General features: G+C 38.2%; 1 protein-coding gene across 1 annotated transcript in view; it reads right to left on the bottom strand.

The window, feature by feature from the left end:
• Positions 1–19,784, bottom strand: part of LOC121899247 (protein kinase C-binding protein NELL1-like) — a 280,357-nt gene that overhangs the window by 70,965 nt on the left and 189,608 nt on the right. The window contains exon 13 of the mRNA XM_042414949.1: positions 18,896–19,021. Coding sequence (XP_042270883.1) covers positions 18,896–19,021 — 126 coding nt within the window. The remainder of the gene's footprint in view (positions 1–18,895; positions 19,022–19,784) is intronic.

Raw genomic sequence — 19,784 nt, forward strand, 5'->3', positions numbered from 1 at the left:
TCTCTCAGATTTTGATGGTTCACCACATCTGCTGAGGACCTTGGAGAAAGTTTAAGGAATACTCAATTGAAAGCTTCTGAAGCTTAAAAGATGGCTCAGAAAAGTAGCTTGGATTTACAATGGATTCCAACAGTGACCCATGTATTATAATAATAATCCATATAAACAAACTACTCCTCAGCATAAGGAGTAGTTTGCCCTGCTCAACGTGTGTGCTCCCAAATTGTTTAGCATATTTAGTTTGTGTATTTGAGCATCCACATTTCCAAATTGTTTGTTCAAAATGAGCACACAAAGGGGTGCACTCAAAAAGTTCCACAATGAAACATACAAAATACACAATATGAATGCTTCCTTTTTCTAAAAATACCACTATAGACCTTTCTCCACAGTAGACATTTTGACTTGTCAGTAGAAGAAGCACAGGTGTTACAAATAAGTGTGTCCAAAATCCCTCCCTATGTGCACTATATGTACCCTCACTCTACCCATTTTATTAGTGTTTGAGCATATACATTCATCCACTACAATATGTGACAATGCCATACTCTGCATTTTATAGATGCAAAAATTACCCTTGTACGACTACAGAGCTGTCAGTGACAATGCAAAAAAGATGATGATTAGTAAGTTTACTGCTCACTATTGAGTGTGTATTATATAGAGAGTAGTAAGTGAGTGAACAAGGTAGTGAACACAACCAGTGTGAGAATAAGCCAGGATGCACAAAACCAGGACGCTGAAACCAAAGCAGCTAAACGAAATTTATTCTATTATTTACACCTTTCCTTTCCCTACTGTTACATATCAAAACATCTGGAAAAGACATATGCTTCGTCTCTGTTCCTGATTAATTATGACTCATAAGCATCCTATTGTTATCAACAGTGAATGAGTGAATGATTTCTGTCAGCTGTAGTTTCTTAAGTCCATAGTTCAGCACTGCATCAGTCTGCTGTAGTAAGGTAATCACAGTTGCATCACGCTAACATGTTACACATGACATGCTACATGTTCCGCTAACGAGCCCCACACCGATAGATCCTAATGAGGCTGTTCTGCGGTTGACCTGAGGCCACCATAACCCTGCTTAAATGGTAATGCGCTATTAGAGGAAAAGGATTTTTTTTTTTTTTTATTCATACATTTTTAAAAAGAACATAATTATAACAACATGAAATAATAATAATGAATCTCCCTGTTGCTTATAAATATGGGATTAATTGATTTTTGGCAAGGTGTTTATTGATTCAACCGCTGAGCTTATCAGACTGATTAAGCTACAGTTACGGGATCTTCAATGAGAATATAATATGATTTTAGTTGATTATAAACAATATATTGGAAAGCAACATTTGAGGATGCTGCAGTGGGGATTTACAATAGATCTGCACAGATAAAGTATGTTTTTTTTTTTTTTTTTATCAAACCATGAAATACATCTTTAAGTGCCAGGCAGGACTTGTCCTCAGGCTGCCTCCACAAAAAGGTACACACTCACACACTCAAACACACACTCCTCATTAATATGCAAAAGCATCGGTGGGAGTCATGACTAATATATTTCCCTTAATTAATGAGTGTTGCTCATGAAGCCCCAAAGCGACTGGGAGAAAATATTTAGCTTTTCTCTTCCCAAGGATTTCCTCCCCACACTGAACCATAAAGTAGAGGTGAATGTCAACAGTGCTGGTGGGATGTGTAAGAGTTTATGTGAAGGCCTATGAAAAGTGGGCTACATAACAGAAGAAGAGTTACATGATTAAATATTCAGTGTGCTAATGGATGTGAGCTGATGGAAGAGAGAGCAACACAATCAAAACACTGATGGCCGCAACCGCAAATTAAAGCTGTTTAATGTCCGTAGGCCAATGTGATATTACAGAGTTGAAGTACTTCATAAACTGACAGATGCTCCAGTTGAATTGATGGATAATGTGAAAAACTGTCAAGCCGAATAAGTAATAAATCCTTATCTATGTTCTGCGGATAATGGTCTAAATGTGGAAAGTGTAATGTCATATTAATATTTCCAGTGCAACGCACACACACATGCGATTCAGGTTATTGGAAAAATGTGTTCAGGGATCACTGCTGAGCAGGTTCATCTACTTTTCCAGCTAGATGAACATTTTTTTTTACTATAATAGAATAAAGTAACGCGTTTCTAAATTAGGGTCACATCTTGTCTACACCAGACACGTTTCAATTGCATATTTCAGTCATATGTCTCATATGTCTCACATGCTCATCTGACGGAGCAGAAATTCTTCAGTTTTAATCAATAAAGCTGTTTACTCCAGCAGCCGTGTAATGGCTTGTTATTAAAATGCATCATATATCTTATATATAATAAAATAAACTGTGTAATAGCTTGTGATTAAGCCTCTTTATGCAGGTTATACATCTTTTATTTGACATGTGATATATATATATATATATATAATAAAAAGGAGGTAAGGAAGGGACGAAGGAAGAAAAAGGAAACAAAGGAGATAAAGATAGAGGTAAGGTAGGAAAGAAAGCTGGATATGAGGAAGAAGTAAATTAAAGATGCAAAGATGCATCTAAATGTATTAGGCTGCAAGTCTATCTTCTTCTGACTCACATATGTAACTACATTCATGTCTATTGGGCTATAAATTCTTCCAAAAGCAGGGTGCAGCGGGTAAAACTGGAAAGAAGGAGACGTGTTCGTCAAAAATGCATCGCAGTGGAGGCACTCAAAGGAGGGAAGAAAGTTGAAGCCAGAAGTTTCTAAACTTGAGGTGTTCGATTTTTCGGCCAGCTTTTTTTCAATCTTGTATAGAAGACTTTCATACAGGTTAGTGCAGTTCAAAGTGCTTTACAGGTGACTGACAAATGAATAAGACAGTAGAAAGGAGGGAGAGAAGGGAGTTATTACATTAATGTGAAAGAAGATAAAAGTGAAATGGCTGCTCTCAGATCCTAAGGCAAGATCTTCAGGAAGCTCAGAGCATAAAAGCCAAAAGCTGCCTCATCATGGTCACCATGACCTGAGGGGCATTTCTGGTTAAAACGTTATCTAAGACAAAGAGGTTGGTGCAAGACCTAGTTGAATTTTAAAATCAATACGAAAACTTGACAGGCAATCATAAATCCTAAATATGTAAGTGTATTCATTATTGTTGGTGTGCTGCACCTGCTGTTGTGTTATTGTACATGTATGTGCTGTCTGTCTTGGTGGTGCTCTGTTCTGCTGTTGATGGTAGAGGTGTTATTAGATGATTGTACTTCTGTATTGCCCGTAGCCTACTGTATGGGTTAAACGTATTACCATTGGACATATTCACAGAACATTGTCTTACATATCCTATAAATGCTTGTCTGTCATTTTTTTTCCCCCACATATAATATCTGCATTGGGAGCTGTTTGACCCTCTGAGTCATTTGATTAAATGTTAATTAAAAATAATGCTTGTGCAGCTTTAATTTAAAAATGTTTGGACTTTTCGGCTTCAATAAATTTTGACTTATTTTAGACAACACTAGCAGCAAAAATCAGGCGTTGTAGCTGTCGTTTGGTGGGTTGAATGAAAAACAAATTACAGTTCTCGCAGAATAATTAATGGCATTTACTAACCATTACAGATTGATAAGATCTACAAGTTAGGGTTTCTGTTTTTTTTCCAAAATGCAAAAACCCTATCCGGTGATGAATGATCGTGTCACAGGGAAGTTACAGCGTTGACAGTAGTAAGCTCCGTGAATCTCCTGGAGATAACAACAGCCTCGTGTGAGCGTGAAGCACATCTCTGTCAGGTTTGGTCTAATTAGTGATTATAATAGAGTGATGCGGTGTCAGGCTCGGACATGTCGAGGTGACCCCCCGGAGCACCAGGCTAATGAAGCATAATGACTGATCATCAGAACTACAGACAGCAATCGTCACACTCAGAATGGCTTCTGCACTGTCAACGCACTGAAGAACACGGAGTAACAGGATGACTGAAGGCATGACTAAAGTTATTTTCCTATTTCACAGAATTACTGGGACCAACGATGACCAGGTCACAACTAAGAACTATATGGAGCTATGTCTGAAATACAGTACGGATCACTGACAAGTAGTAGTGTCGCATAACAGTAATTTACACATCTACCATGAGGAATTGCAATAAGGGATTTTAGGCAAAAAGCAGTAAATGTTATGGGCATTACAAGTTTAAATAAATTGTGGGACTTTTTTAAGCCACTAAAGTGCATAAATTTACAATTACTCAACACAAGATGTGTTCATATTAAACACAAAGTGAATATTTGCCTTGCTTTATTTTCTTTATTTACATAAACACCTTATGTTCTAACTGGTAAACACTTACCAGAAGCTGTAGTAGTATTTTATTTTTCTCCTTTTGCCTTTTGTATCTGTAGGTAAAGTGGAAGCCTTGGAATTGTGCAAATTTCTGTGGTAAAGTTGTAATATTTTCAGTGAAGAGAGGCTCTTTTTCCTCACTTTGCACTGCCTTGAACTATTAATGTGTGTCCACAGCATTTGCTTCGTGTTCAATCTGAGCAAAAATAGATACATACAAATTGATTTTGGACACAATCTCATTAAGAACTAAGTAACAAATTTAGGTGCAGAATTGTAATGTAGTGGAGAACATTTCTTTGGTTGTCTGATATCTCAGCAGAAGACTCAGAGTAATGAAATATACATAACATAGCAGATTTTTCAGCATTGGTTGATGGGTCACACATTTAAGATCACCTATGTTTACATTTACACAACTCTAGTATGGGAATAATGAAGGCAAAAGGTTCTGTAGAACATCTAATTTTCTAACCAATAGTCAACATCTGTTTCTTTTAACCATGCACACTCTTTCCATAACTTTAACCAAGAAGTTATTGTGCTAAACCTAACCAATCCTTAACCAGAGACTCATATCAATCAACAGTCATTTGTAACGGTTTTAGAAAACACTGACAAACATTATTGCCTAGCCAGAAGGAGTGCCACATCAGAAAAAGCTCATATAAATCATATTGGAAGGCGATGACAACCTGTTTTTTGCCAAGCATTTTCCTGTTTTACATAAATATATTCCTTTCTACTGCTGTCTCTGATTTATGGCTCTTCACTTCTAGTAGCTCGTCATGCTCAAAATTTCCTAATTTTAGCTTCCTGGACTGCTGTTCTTATTGTAATTTGTTCTGGATAAGACAGACATCCAGATGCCTCAAATATTTATTCAAATGTAAATATATTAATCATGTATCTTAAGTAGCTCTGACCTAGTGTGAAATTCAATGTAATCCGTTCTGAAGTGTGAAGGATCAAACTAATAGTTAATGACATTTCGTAGAGTGTAGTATAATATGTTTGAGCATGTGTGTCATAAGAGATAGTGATTACTCTTTAAGAAAATACATGACTTGGATGGTAATTAGTATAAAACAAGTAAATTCCTTTTATTCATATCTTACTAAGGCCTATTATTAGACACAGCAGGGGTTTTGCTCTTATTGTTGCAAAACCTCACTCACTCTAAAATATTACAGGACCACTGAGTGGTTTGATGCTGCTGAGAATAGAGGACACTATTATAAGCTATTTTAATGACAGACAGTGGAAGAATCTGAGTCAATATGGAGTGAGGGGTGGCGGGTTTGCTGTGTCAGTAGAAACATGGCAAATACTAAACATAAAATCAGTCATTAACAGTAAAATAATGCACGGGATTACAGCATTTTTACATAGAACCTGTGTGTAAAGTGTACAAACCAATCATAGCATGACAGAATAGGAACAAAGCTTTGATAACTACACCTTAAACCTGTATTAAGTGAGTTTTTTGGCCACTTGGTGGCAGCAGGAAAAAGCTATAAACTCAATACTGACATACCTTTTAAGCTAACAGTTAACACTTGCTTCTTCATCTCCCCAGCTAAATGCTCCACTAACCCTGCTCCCCGGCTAGTTGCTAACTTTGTCTGGGCAGGTAGCGTACAGTGGGTTTATAGAGCTCTCACAGAAAACAGCTGCCTGCTAAAGATGCTGAAAATGAACCAAAACAGATAAATTGCTACGTTGCTTTTGTAGAAATGGCTGGAAATTGGTCTGACGGTGACTTTAGACAACTGTTCTGTCTCTATATCAGGAAAGACAGCTTAGCAACATAATGTGGGAAACAATCTGCTGCCTCATATTTTGTATGTTATGTCCGGCATTACCCGGTCTCGAACGTTATGTTTGAACTGGAGCTGCAACGATTAGTCAATAAATTGATTAGTGGATTGACAGAAAATTAATCAGTAACTAATCGTTTTTGTCATTGTTTAAAGATAATTGCAAACATTTGCTGTTTGCAGCTTCTCAAATGAGAGGATTTTAAGCTTTTTTGTGTCACACATGATAATAAACTCAATATCTTTGGTTTTTGGATAAAACCACCTTGAGCTCTAAGAAATTATAACAGGCATTTTTCACAATTTTCTAACAAAACAATTAATATAATAATGTTCAGAGTGATCAATAATAAAAATAATTGTTAGTTGCAGCCCTAAAGTCAACATGGAACTTTTCCATAAGAGATCCATGTCTAAAAGGCAAAAAATCCATTATTTTAACAGTGATGAAACAACAAAATAATTACAGTTTAAGCTAACACATAGTCATTGTCAGTATAGTCCAATAATCAGTGTCACATATGTTGTCTTTAAGGTTGAGGAAGGATCTCCAGGATAATTCATAGCAAAATCACTCAGCGCTCCTTAAAAGGTACAAGTAATGTCTGTATAATGATGTACAGTTTTATAATTTAATCTCTGTGTCCACCTGCTTACTAACTCATATTGGGAGTGTGCTACAGTGGGCCTGTCAGCTGACTGAGTGGCATCTGTCCAGAGTCTTTAAAAACTTTTCCTCCACACAAAACACTTCTCTTCCAGCACATAAATCTTTTCACCAATTTAGTTTGATGACAGTTTGTTTCTCTGTTACTTTATCTGATCAATCTCCATCATTGTAAAAAAGAAACTAATCTCTATAAACAGACATCTGCAGATGATTGCAGAACCTGTACACAAGGGACAAGATTTTAGTATCGGAACTGTTCTGGTTTCCGTTTGTAGTCTGAGTAGTATTGAGTGATCATGTTTGAGCGGGGATGGCATATGAAATGTAGGCAGTGATTTCTACAGGAACATGCTTTGGTTGCAAAGTCCGTGTGGGGGGCGAAAGAGGCAGAAAACATCGGCTAAAATGTCATCTGGACCTAAAACACCAACAAAAAGTATCAATGTTTGTGTATTGTGTGGAGGAACGTTTGACTCGTGTAGTAAAAGAAATGAATTGCTTTCAAAGTGGATTATACAGTTGCCTTTGAAAAAATTACAGGAATTGGTGATTCTCCCGGGGCTGTATGTAACCAAAGAGCTTCTAATACAGTACAATCATAGCAATGAAGAAGCCAAAAACAGAACTGGTGGTCTTGTTATAGACATGGCTGCAAAATAAAAATATCAGACAAAAACGCTGTGCACCAATAGCGCCTTTGAAAATCAAATACCTTTAACAAAGTCGTTATAGTTATTTTAAAATGTTAAGTGAGTATAAACTGGCTACTTGCTAAATCATTGTCAGATGATAGCTGATGGGTTCAGAGATTGCAGAGAAACTAAACTGAACTCAGTGTTGTTTTTGTCATGAAAATGACGTCTGCTGTTTTTTTTCTCATATTTTGATTTTTAATTTTCATATTTCGTCTGTCTTTCTGTCTTCTGTCCCATTTGCAGGGCTCTGAACCGTTATTTGTAAATGGGCGTCTTTGAGTAAACCCAACACCTCATGATTCACTTTTTGCTTTGCATAATAAATTTCTAAAACATGTTCTCATCTCTTAAGCTCCTACTGTAGTCTCATTCAATAATGTCAAGCAGAACACTTCAGTAATGTGAAATTTAATGGCCAGTGACAAGCCCATAAAAAAACAGAGCATGGCAGGATTTTCCAAGGCTTTATTCTGTCTTGTTTTTTTTTTTTTGCCTACGCAAAGTCGTCATGTTTACTTTCTGTCTCGGCCGTGCTGCTCATCTTGACATAATGTGAACTCAGCAGAGATCTGTCCTGTGCTTGTCCTGTGGGAAAATAATATTGACTGCCTGTCATGGCATTTAGCCTGGAGGACATAGATTTCCATGAAATTAGTTATAGCAAATTTCTGATTTTCTTGCAGTAATGCACCTGGAGTTCAAGAGTTTTCTTTTGACTTGTCGGTCAATTAATTAGATTTCAGTGCTACTGCATGAAAGCTATGTGTCCAGAAATAAGTAAATTTTATTGTTAAGAAGACAGAAGGTGGCTTAAACAAATTATCTCAAAGAACAATAGAGACCTGTTTGCATTCTAGTGACTTTTTGCGTCCTTTTATGATGATGGAAACTTATGTGCTACTTCTTCCCTTCATCTCTTATTCTTGACTGTATAACTAATGTCATCACTCAACCAAGGCACTAAGATATGCACAAGGTTAGTTTCTATTAAAATATTAAAATGTCTTTTTTTTTAATTCAAAAATATTAAAAACAGAAAGAAGATGCAAATCAATATGTATTTGCATTTCTTACTTATATGTAAACACTCTGAGGATAATAGTTCAATATTAAATCATCTAAAGAATGACTGTTCTGTAGTTATTCCTGCTGTCATGAATTATTTATTTTTTTCTGTGGACACTTACTGTACACAATGTGGTGTTTTCATCCCCCACCATTATTAATATTCAGTTTTTGGACCCTCTGGTGGGGTTGAGGGTGGGCTGCAACAACAGTCCTGTACATCTGGGTACTACCATAGTGTGGTCTGGCTTAAATGTCACTGGGAACCACCATGAACTAATGTGTTTGCCAAGTACACAAAAGTACCAGACTTTGATACTAGAGACCTGGGGCTCATATTCTGTTTCCTTTAAACAGTCAGTGTGGTTTCTTTTAACCATGAAGACAATATTTCTTTACTTTAAACAAATAGATTAAGTTATATAAACCTAACTAGACCTTCAACCTCTGTGGTTGACATCTACTGTAAGGGTTTAAATTTGGAATCAATGTCTGATATAACTTTAAGATGCATGCAACCCTTTGTCACACTTACACCTTGTCTAGACTGAAAGCGTCTCAGCCGCGTCTTCCATGTCACGTGCGTCTGACAGAACAGTACCCTTCTATTTTAATCAATACAGCTGTCCACTCAGCCCACATACTGCCCGAAGCGTATTTTTATAGGCTTCATGTCTTTTTTCCTCAGTTTCATGCGCTTGACTACAGCCATTGTGTATTGGGCTCTGTGCACTTCCAAAACGCAGGTGACCTACGCTCAACACTGTACCTGAATGCCTCCAGTGTAGATACATAGAGCGTTTCCTGCTGCTGCTGCTGCTGCTCTGCTAGACGAGTAAACACAGTGTTAGGGATAAGAAGTGGCCTTGCAATGGCTCGAATCTTAAGAGTGTGCTTTGGAAAACTGTTTCCAGGCTGTATGCGTCTGTATATGACCTTGTTGTTCTTTTTGCTATGATATAAGATGAGTGTTTTGGTGAAGAGCTTTAAGCATTCTGTATACTGCGTTTTGTGTGTACGATTCTCATTTTGTGTTTATGATTCTCTGCAGGCTCCTAATTACAAGCAAATCATTTGACATACAAATAGTCATATGATCCATTGTTAATATAAAAATATTAATTATAGGAACAGTACAGACACACCTTTCCATTCACTTGAAAGAGAAAATGTGTCCAAACTTGACTGGTACTGTATATATGAGTTGTTTTATAAGGGTATGGTTCATTTTGGAAGGCACAGATAAAAGATTTATTTAGTTGTGTGGTTTGTTGATTTTGTGTCATGTTTCAAATTTCACATCAGGCTAGAGCATAAATGGTGGTTGGCAGCAAAAAGCCGATACTGGGCTTAAATTACCTAAAGTAAACAAGAAGACCAAGAAGTAAAACCCAGTTCCCAAAATATTACAGCACACTTGGTCTAACATTAGATACTTTCACTAAATTATGCTAACTGCTGGCTGGAGGAGCTATCAAGTAATATTAAACTTACTGAAATATTGCGACTATAGCCTGACTCAACCGGGGAGAGCAGCAAGTGAGCCAACTGTCAATCACAGCTGTCAATCAACACCCATAGAGCAGATATCAAAACTACTATACATCTTTGAATCTCATTAATGGAGCAATAATTCCCAAAACAACCACCAGCACACAAAATTTAGTGATTGAGACCATAATAACTAAAAAAATGATTGACTTAGTATTTCTAGAGAGACGTTGACACTTGAATGGAGCCAGTATCTAGCAGCCATCAGTGGCGTTGCACTTTAAGGTATTTCTGCATTGGCTTCAGCCTCAAGTCATGGTAGTTGCTGCTTGGGTACAACACAACTCTCATCCACCCATGCACACACACACTCAGAAACCAATGACAGCCTCCCTGCAGCCTCCCTACGATTCACTGACAGCAGAGTACTTCCTGAACCACCAAACCACCATTTCAATATGCATCATAATGCACATATGCAATTTCTTGCTCAACATCCGAACAGCGATAACAAAGGCCCGACAATTTTACTACCTCATTTACTACTTTTAAGTACTTTTCACAGAGTAAATAAGCACATTTTAAAATGTGATCAATGTCCAGCAGGGAGGCAGGACAAGTGACACCAAAAGAGAAATCTGCACGGCTGCTGAGGCAGTGTGTGTGTGAGTGTGTGTGTGTTACAGTCATGTTATTATTAACATGAAGCACTTAAGACCTGGCACTTTAAAACACAAGTGCTTCTCATTAAGCTGCAAATATGTTCATTTACATCATGAATTACAGCTGCGCATTAATGTTGAGTTTGCTTTATAGTACAGTAATATCCCGATCGCCCCTGTTCATCTCTTTGTGTAGCAGCAGCACAGAGGCAGCAAGATAATGCAATTCCTTCACTACCCAATGAAATATAGAGCTCAGGGCAATAAAGATGCTTAGGCTGCAATTCACATTAATGAAAGCATGTTCCATTAAGGTACTCTGTCAGTAAACATCCATCCCATACCCACAGTGCATTTTTATTCCACGTGTCTCTGTGTGTATTCATCCAGGGGAAAAGGAAGACAATGCATCAAAGAAGAAGAGTTGAAGCTCAAAGAAAAATAGCGTAATGTGACGACAGACATCACTCTGGATGTTGTACAGTCTGCTGATGAGCAGGAAGAAACACTCCTTACATATCAAATCTTTATGGGGAAGCTAAATATAAACACCGACCGCTCAGAACCAATTAAAATGGATGAAAGTAAGGACTATGGGAAACTTAACTGACTCTTCTTCCAAACTGTGTTTGATGGGCTTATTAAATTGGCTGATGCCGAGCCAGCCTGACAGCGTGACCTCCATTTTTGAAGAGTCAATGTATACAGGAAGGGTTGCCAAGGTTACTAGGCTTGCCACACTTGAGCTCCACATTCATTACATGTATAATTGGAATTGGATTTGATTAAATTTTCATTAAATATATAATGTGTCTTGAGGGGGATGCAGCCTTCCCCAATGCTAGAATTTTGGAGAATGTGTAGCAACTGATGCATGAAATTAATGACAGCTCCATTTGGACAGCCATACAGCAGAGCCTAAGCATATTGCCTACGAACAGCAGGTTGATAAAGAAATAAAGTCAAGTATTGATTAGCGGAGTGTAGACAAGGATAGAAGAGAAATATTCATTAGAGGATCAAAGGCAGCGGCACATGACACGGCTGCTGTCTGATTAAAGGATTAGTCGACCAGAAGTAAACACTTGAATCTGCCAAATTCAATCAATACAGTTAAAATACCACCAATACAGTTAAAATGCAGCTAAAGGTACAATAAAGCAGTCACAGGTGGACAGAATATTGATGATTGAATATTGATTAGAGCCAGATATCGATGGCTGAAGAGCAAAACCTCCTATCTGAAAAATGCACTTTTTTGAGAAAACTTGTTTAACCCTCCTGTTGTCCTCGGGTCAAATTTGACCCGTTTTCAAATGTTTTTATATCAGAAATATGGATTTCTTTCATCAAATTGCCTGAAAATCACATGGATGGTTCAGTACCACACACTTTGCAAGTAAAAGTAATGATCACTACTTTCATTTAATTTTGGGTGTTTTATTAAAGTTTATAGCATCTGTGGACTTTTGTCCTCCCGAGTCAAAATTGACCCGGGAGGACAAAAGTTGCACGGTCGACGGGAAGACAACAGGAGGGTTAAAAAAAACTTGTTGTTTTCTTGCAGAATGCTATTTGTTAAGGATATGTGGTATTGTTTACTGTATGTTTGTATGGTTATTATGGTATTGTTAACACATAATATAGTAATATAGTCCAAAAACAGTGTATTATGTATTGGGTATCCTTAACAAATAGCATTAGGCAAAAAAACAACACGTTTTTTTTTTTTAGTTTTCTCAAAAAAGTGCATTTTTCAGATAGGAGGTTTTGCTCTTCAGCCATCGATATGTGATTCTAATATATATATATATATATATATATATATATATATATAGATAGATAGATAGATAGATAGATAGATAGATAGATAGATAGATAGATAGATAGATAGATAGATATTTGAGTGTAAAAAAATCCGAATGCACGTATGAATACAGCTGACCATGGAGTGTATCTCTTGGAAATCAGCTGTTGTAGATAAAAAAGCTATAGAGGTTTTTCCAAGGGACATAATGTGTTTACTTTCAGTCAGATTTAAATTATTTTTGATTATATTTTGATTTTGATTGATTTTTAGATGATTTATGTTGGATTTATTTTTTTTCTAAAGCCATATGAGTCTTCCTTTCCCCAATCAACGCCATTCTTGCCAGAGTTCACGTTTTCCCAAATCTCTGCAACATTTAGCCACTGCTTCTAGCGGCTAAATATTTTCCTTAAGTGTAGCTGTGATGGACAGAAACCTGAGTTTCCCTTTAACTCACAGATATAAACAAAAAATAAGGCCAAAAAAAGTTTTATATTTCAGTTAAGGAGAAATAAGGGTCACCAACACATAAATAAATCATCCGAAAAGAAAAAAACTACTGGTTATCTGCCAACATATACACCAATACAATAAGTTTGTGATAAACTCGGCCAACAATACTGGCCTGAATATGTTGTTCACATTGTAACAGTCCATAAACTACAGTGTCTTGAGTCCACTTTGAAAGGTTTATAAACTGTAGCTTGGCAGTCACCAAACTCTTTAATAGATTAAATATATTATGAGTCTTCTCCTGGTCACACAGTGTGCAAAGCTAGAGCTTCAAATAGAGGCATCCATTTTAAATAGCTATACAACACTTTATCTGCAGGCCAGAGCTGAACCAGCTGTTGGGAGTTTATTTACAGGAAGGTGCCGAGAGGAAGGAAGCACTTTAATCCTCTTGTTCCGGCGGTTTAATCTGTAACTGTGTGCCTTATCAGTGTCTGCTTAATGCAGACAACAATTCCTCTAAAACCCAGAGATCATAAGATAAGTACACACTGGGAGCCAGAAAACCATTTCCACAATTACCTATGGCAGACAACGATTACCCGCTAACACATGAAGTCAGAGATCATAATGACCTTCCATGGGGGAAATCACTTGAGTTCTGCTTGCGCTGCACCATAAAGACTGAGGGTAAACACTGGTATCTATATATACAATGCCCACCACCCTCTGCACAGCATATTCTCAAGGCAGAGGAGTATGTTCAGTGGCAGACTGCAGTCTCAGTCCAACTCAATAGACAGACCGAGGAAGTCTTTTGTCCCCCAGGCCACACGGCTATTCAACTTCTCACAGCGATGGCGGGGTGAAATTGACTATTAGGTGTGATGCTGCCTCTCCGTTGCTACCCATGCTCACCTGCATGCTGCTGGAGTGTCAGTTACTGGCTATGTGAGTACACACTGGGGACGTAAACAACATGCAAATATGAAATACTCGCTCGCGAATATTTTTTTACATTATTCACAATTAGTGTTTGTATTGGTTTATATATTTATTTCCAATAATCACCTTGCATTGCATATACTCTATCATAGAGACAGCTCTCTGTGGTAGTTCTGGTGGCTACACTATCACTTCACTGCTGTGTTTTTATTCTTTTATTCTTGTGCGTATCGGTGTTTCATATGTTTCATATAAGCTGCTGGATGCCTAAATTTCCCTCCGGATCAATAACGTTTCTATTTTTCTATCTATCTATCTATTGCTAACTTGAGTCTCAGCTCAACACATTATTAAACAATAATCCACATGAAAAAAATCTATATCATAAATGTCGCTCTACCTGCAGTAATTCACCCTACAGCCAAGAAAGCTTTTCTATTCTTAAGCACTTCATGTCAAGAAAGTCTTTCCTTGATATACACGAAAGTTTCGATCACATTGGATGTGATTTAGCAGTGAAGGGCACATTTTTCTAATTGGTTCCTATAGGTAACGGAAGAATGCAACTTGTATTGTTTGGACAGGGCAGTGGGGATAGTTTGTCAAAACTTCCATCACATCAATGCACCTTTTTTGCATCTGTTTCTTGTCTGAACAAGGTCTTATCTGCCCGATGCACCTCATGCCTTTGGCGGAGCGCTGCAAGTGCCTCAAACTGAAAAAAAAATCAGCTCTTTGCGGACAAACTCTACTCCAACACAGCTTTTTTTTCCGGCTGTCCATTCGTCGGAGAACAGGGATACGCCTGTAGAAACACACCATCAACGATTAAAAATGGAGGAAGGGCTTCTAGTGACTGGTTGGAACTATTTGATCTCACAGACATAAACAAAACAAGTCAACCTCAGAGGAGTTTTTCTGTTAAACCTAGTAAACAAGGACACAGAATGTAAAATGCAGCCTCCGTGTGATCAGGATCAGAGCTGCACGGGGGAAAAAAAACACAGCATCCAAGAAGTCGAGAGGCGGCAGGAGATTTTGTGACGTCAAACTATAGAAGACCTTTATTATTTCGGTTTTGTGATAATATGGTGCATACTCAAATATGCAAACCTGGGGCCAGTTATTATTTCAGCTTAGAAAAACTGTATAGACTGCACAGAGAATAAGAGGAAAGGTGGTTTCATCAGCAGCTCATTTTTGTTCCAGGGCCTAATAAAGTGGTTAATCCGGATGTGAGAAAGTCCAAAGGAAAAATAAATCATCATCATCATCCTACCCACACTTTTTGATTGACAGGCGGCTGAACTCTGTGAAGTGCAGTGTTGAGTGTTGAGCACCAAAAAAAAAAAAACAACAACTCTATGAATTATGTACACATAATAAGTTTATCACATCAAATCTCCTTTAAATGGGGACACAGCCTGTTATTTTGAACAACATGGAGACAGCAGGTAAAGTCGTCCTGGACTAACAGTGAACTGATTTGGGGTGCATAAACATGGATGTGACTATAGCTCAGTGGCGTTTTGACAAGGAAGCTATAGAACTTCACACTTCCTGCCACCTCTCTTCCTTTCTCTGTCCATCCCTTGTTTCCCCAGAGCTGCTTGCCTGCTTTCATAGAGAGGTGAAATCAAGTGGAACCACAATTACAGCAGCCTCCTATTGTTTACAGGGCCCTGTCTTCACAAAGGACAGGCTTGTCCACCGGGCAGACAACAGCGGGGAGAGAGAGAGAGAGCGAGAGAGGGAGGGAGAGAGATGAGGCGGAGAACGTCCAATGCAAAAGGTGATACATGACTTGTCGTGTAAGGTGACATTTTATTCCTCTGAGAATGAAGTTGCTCCCTTTGTAATATTGAGGGTAACGTTCTGAATGACTGAAAGGTGCCTACAGTGATGTCAGGTAAGTTTGTGGGCACATGAAGCTTAGAGCTGTTTGATGTCCGTAGAGACTTGCACACAATGGCCTGAGGCAAAAAAGGCAAACACAATACTGCCATCAGTGACTTCCGTACATTAAGAGGGAAGGTACGTGATGTCACAGTACGGTCAATCACCCTTGAGTGGCAAACATGCAACATCTGCAATTGTGCATACGTACGAAAAAACTAAACAAACTATGTAAAATCCCTCTTGTTGAGAGCTAATCTGCACAAACTGCAGAATTTTGTACAGACAGATAAAAGTAAAAGAGAAGAGAGGTAATGTGAAGTGACTATTTCTAATGGGCTATGTAGATTAATAATCAACATCGGTACATCCAGTCCTACCTGTACATTACTTGCATTTAAGTTGCATTTTACGCTACTTTATATTCTACTGCACAACATTTCAGTGGGAAACATTATGCTTTATTTATCTGACAGCTGTAATTACTAGTTCCTTTGCAGATCAAAATGATCACACAAAACATTTAATCAACTAGGTTTAACTACCCATCATTATCTACAATGAGTAAAATTAGCTCCACCTTGACTGGCTACAAAATGCTGCCACGGTAATGCAGCAGTAGTAACAATAAAACAGTGGAGTTTTGGAAATTTTAGTGGTATTGCAAACTTTACTTAAGCAAAGGATATGAATACGTCCTTCACCACTGCTAACCAAGCACACATTTTTCTGAATGCAACCATCAACATGAATATCTATTGAGGACCTTGATTTTGATAAGGCCTACTAATCCTCCTATAACATTTACCTGTTGTTCCTGCAGGGCTCTAACATTATGTATGCAAAACAAAGCCTTACAGACTGCTAGTGCTATAAAAGTTTATATAAAAATAAAATGAGTGAAAAATGATCACTTTTCCTTTTTTGGTCAGTATGGTCATTTTATGAAATAATGCCCCATCATAAAAATAATCAATATTGCATAGATTAAACAACTGAAATCTTAAAAAAACGGTGTCTCCCCACCTTCAGGCCACTTTTTAACCACTGACCATTAACTGTATGGTATACTACATGGATCGTTGACATTAATATGGCTTTTCCCTCCTGGTTTTAGTGCTCTACAAACAACCTCACATCACCTCCTCACTGGTATGAGGAGGTGATGTGAGTGACAATCAATGCAAAACCTCTGTTATGATTAATGATAAAAGCTCTACAGTTCCGCACAGCAGGCTAATTTCAGCTTCCACTATTACATCAGAATAGCTTCTGAATTTCTGCTCCTCGCTAATTGCTGATAGAATGTTTCTCTGTTTAATTACAAACTGGTTTCCGGTGTGCCTGTGTGTCCTGCTTAATGCAGTGACAGTAATATCATTAACAAAAACATTTCCAGATCCACAGACACACAACAAAGAATAACAATGCAGATTTGAGCACGACACTCCAATTACAGAAGCTAATGTGCAATCGTGTTAGCATTGTGAAATATGAGCAGTCGCCACCCTGTGCCGTGAACGCTAACTCTTTTACATTCACTTAGAGGATCTCAAACCCTTGAGCAATGTAAGAAGGAGAAGCCGGAAGAGGGAAACAGAGACAGAGAGAGGATTTATCTCTCCCAGCAGATGTAGAGTGCTCCTTGGGCTCTCAGTCAGGAGCCAGGACAGTTTACAAGCTGCAAAATAGATTGATTGTCCATGGATCCTTGTCCCTGCGTGGCTGCCAACTCTGAGCTAATTAAAGAACACTACTCCAGAGAAACACTGAGCAGAAACCAAGCAGATCCTATTCACTCTCGAGAAAGCATGCTGCTCTGAGTCCCTTCGGAGGAAAGACATAGTAAACCTGCAGGTGTCGCTGTGCTACGTTGAGAAATTGCTTGAGATCCACAGGGATGAACGTAGATATAGCATTTGCATTGTGTGTGTTAAAAGAAGGTAAATATGTTGGTGAATCTGTTCCCAGACTTTGCCTTTGAATATCAGGGATGTAGAGGAAGCAGGATATTTTTACTCTGAATATTTACTGTAGACGAGCCATTAAAAAAAACTGAATGGCTGCAATCACCCGTTCTTGTCGATCACACGCTGATTCTCCCGACCTTTAAAAAGACAACCGCTGAGGTATTCATCAATCAGTTTGTATTCACTTCTCTCTGAAAGCTTTAATTCTGGACAAAAGACAGAGCATCACAGTCGCAGAGCCATGTGGCCGACAACTGATGGAAGCTACCGTTTTCTAACACGTGGGAGTCACTGCAGGCTGGCATGAGTCAGACTCAAAACTGCAATCATTGTAGTACAGGAGTAAAACAAACAGAGAGAGGAGGCAACATACATGTTAGATCCAACTTAATAATAATAATGATTTACTCATTCATCTGTTTGATTGTCTGAGATGTTTCTTATATGCATAAAAAAGTACATTTACTAAAATAAAGAGGTATTCTACTTGGGTTTTCCATTTTTTGCCTCTCATTAGATTGATCATCTGAGGAACCGGATATCTGTACCAAATTTCATGCATCCAATTCATCCAATATATGGTGATATTTCAATTTAGATCAACCAATCAAAACTGTCTCACTTCTAGTGAGCCTACAGAGGGTTGCAGAGTTGGAATTGAGGGGAAGTGGGAGGGCTATCATCACCTGTGAACATACTCAAAACAAAGTTTCCAGCTCATAAGCCACTGGGAAACAGACCTGAAAAGCCCCAGAACCATCACACAAGTCAAAATTTGCCTTCTTTCATTCCAAATTTTTATAACTTATGCAGAAAAGAAGCTCAAACAGTAGCGATCTGTGCTACCTTTTGTTTTTTTTTCAGGTTTGCTATCAAAGTTTCCCACACTATAGTACAGTTCTGCAATGTGCAGACTGTACAAACAACACCTTTCCTTTTTTCCCTCCTGATTAAAAAGTTGAAAGTTAAAAAGCAAAGAAAATAGTATACTACTTGATGGTTTTGATGATGATCTTTTTACTGACTGGAGCCTGTGTGTGCATGATCTGAAGAATCAGTGATGTGTTTCCATGCAGACGTACCGGTGCAGGAGTATTCATCCACCCTGATGAAGCCTGGCAGACAGTCACAGCGATGGCTGCCGGGCAGGTTGACACACACTGTGTTGGACTGGCAGTAATGCATCTGGGTCGCACACTCATCAATATCTGAGAACAAAGAAAGCAGATACAGTGGATTTATAACCGGGTGACGGTTCTCTATAGACACCATGACGACACACAGAGCGATTCCTCAGGCGACTGATGAAGCTGGCGAGTAGTAGTCACTGAACTGTTGCAACACTGTTGCTTTAATCACACTGGAACAGTAATGTCTCTGGGCTTCACCTTGCTGCTTACTGTTATCACGGAGAGTTACCCATCTAAAAATAGCCCCAAAATTGCCTTCTCTCATCAATCACACAGAATAACAAGGCGACTTTTTCAAAGCACAGTTTTCAGCAAGGTGAGAAATGAAACCACGGGAGGTCAGCAAAAACAAGATTTTCAGTGGCTGCTAAGTTGCTCCTTAATGACTCGATGTGTATGAAAACAACAGCATCAAACAAAGGCAAACACCTCATGTTGAGGATATAATTGCGTTTTGTACTTATTGTTTATTGAAATGACATTCTGAAAATTACATTATCATTTGACACGAGAGGCGGATGAAACCTTTAGCATAATCTTATTTTATTTACAGTAATGAAAGCAACTCTAATAATAACAACTATAATTTAATTGAAGCCATAAACAAGAGGAAAGAAATGAGGATACGGCAAAGAGAAGAGATGAGAAAAGAAGATAATTTAGGGGGGGTGAAACAAAAGAGAGGAGGAGAGCGCTGACGAGATGAGGGCAGGTAACCTGGGAAGGACAGAGGAGAGTAGCATCTTTACATCCATAACGTTACAGCTAATATCATGACACA

The sequence above is a fragment of the Thunnus maccoyii genome, chromosome 1 (assembly GCF_910596095.1).
Source record: "Thunnus maccoyii chromosome 1, fThuMac1.1, whole genome shotgun sequence".
Classification (NCBI taxonomy): domain Eukaryota; kingdom Metazoa; phylum Chordata; class Actinopteri; order Scombriformes; family Scombridae; genus Thunnus; species Thunnus maccoyii.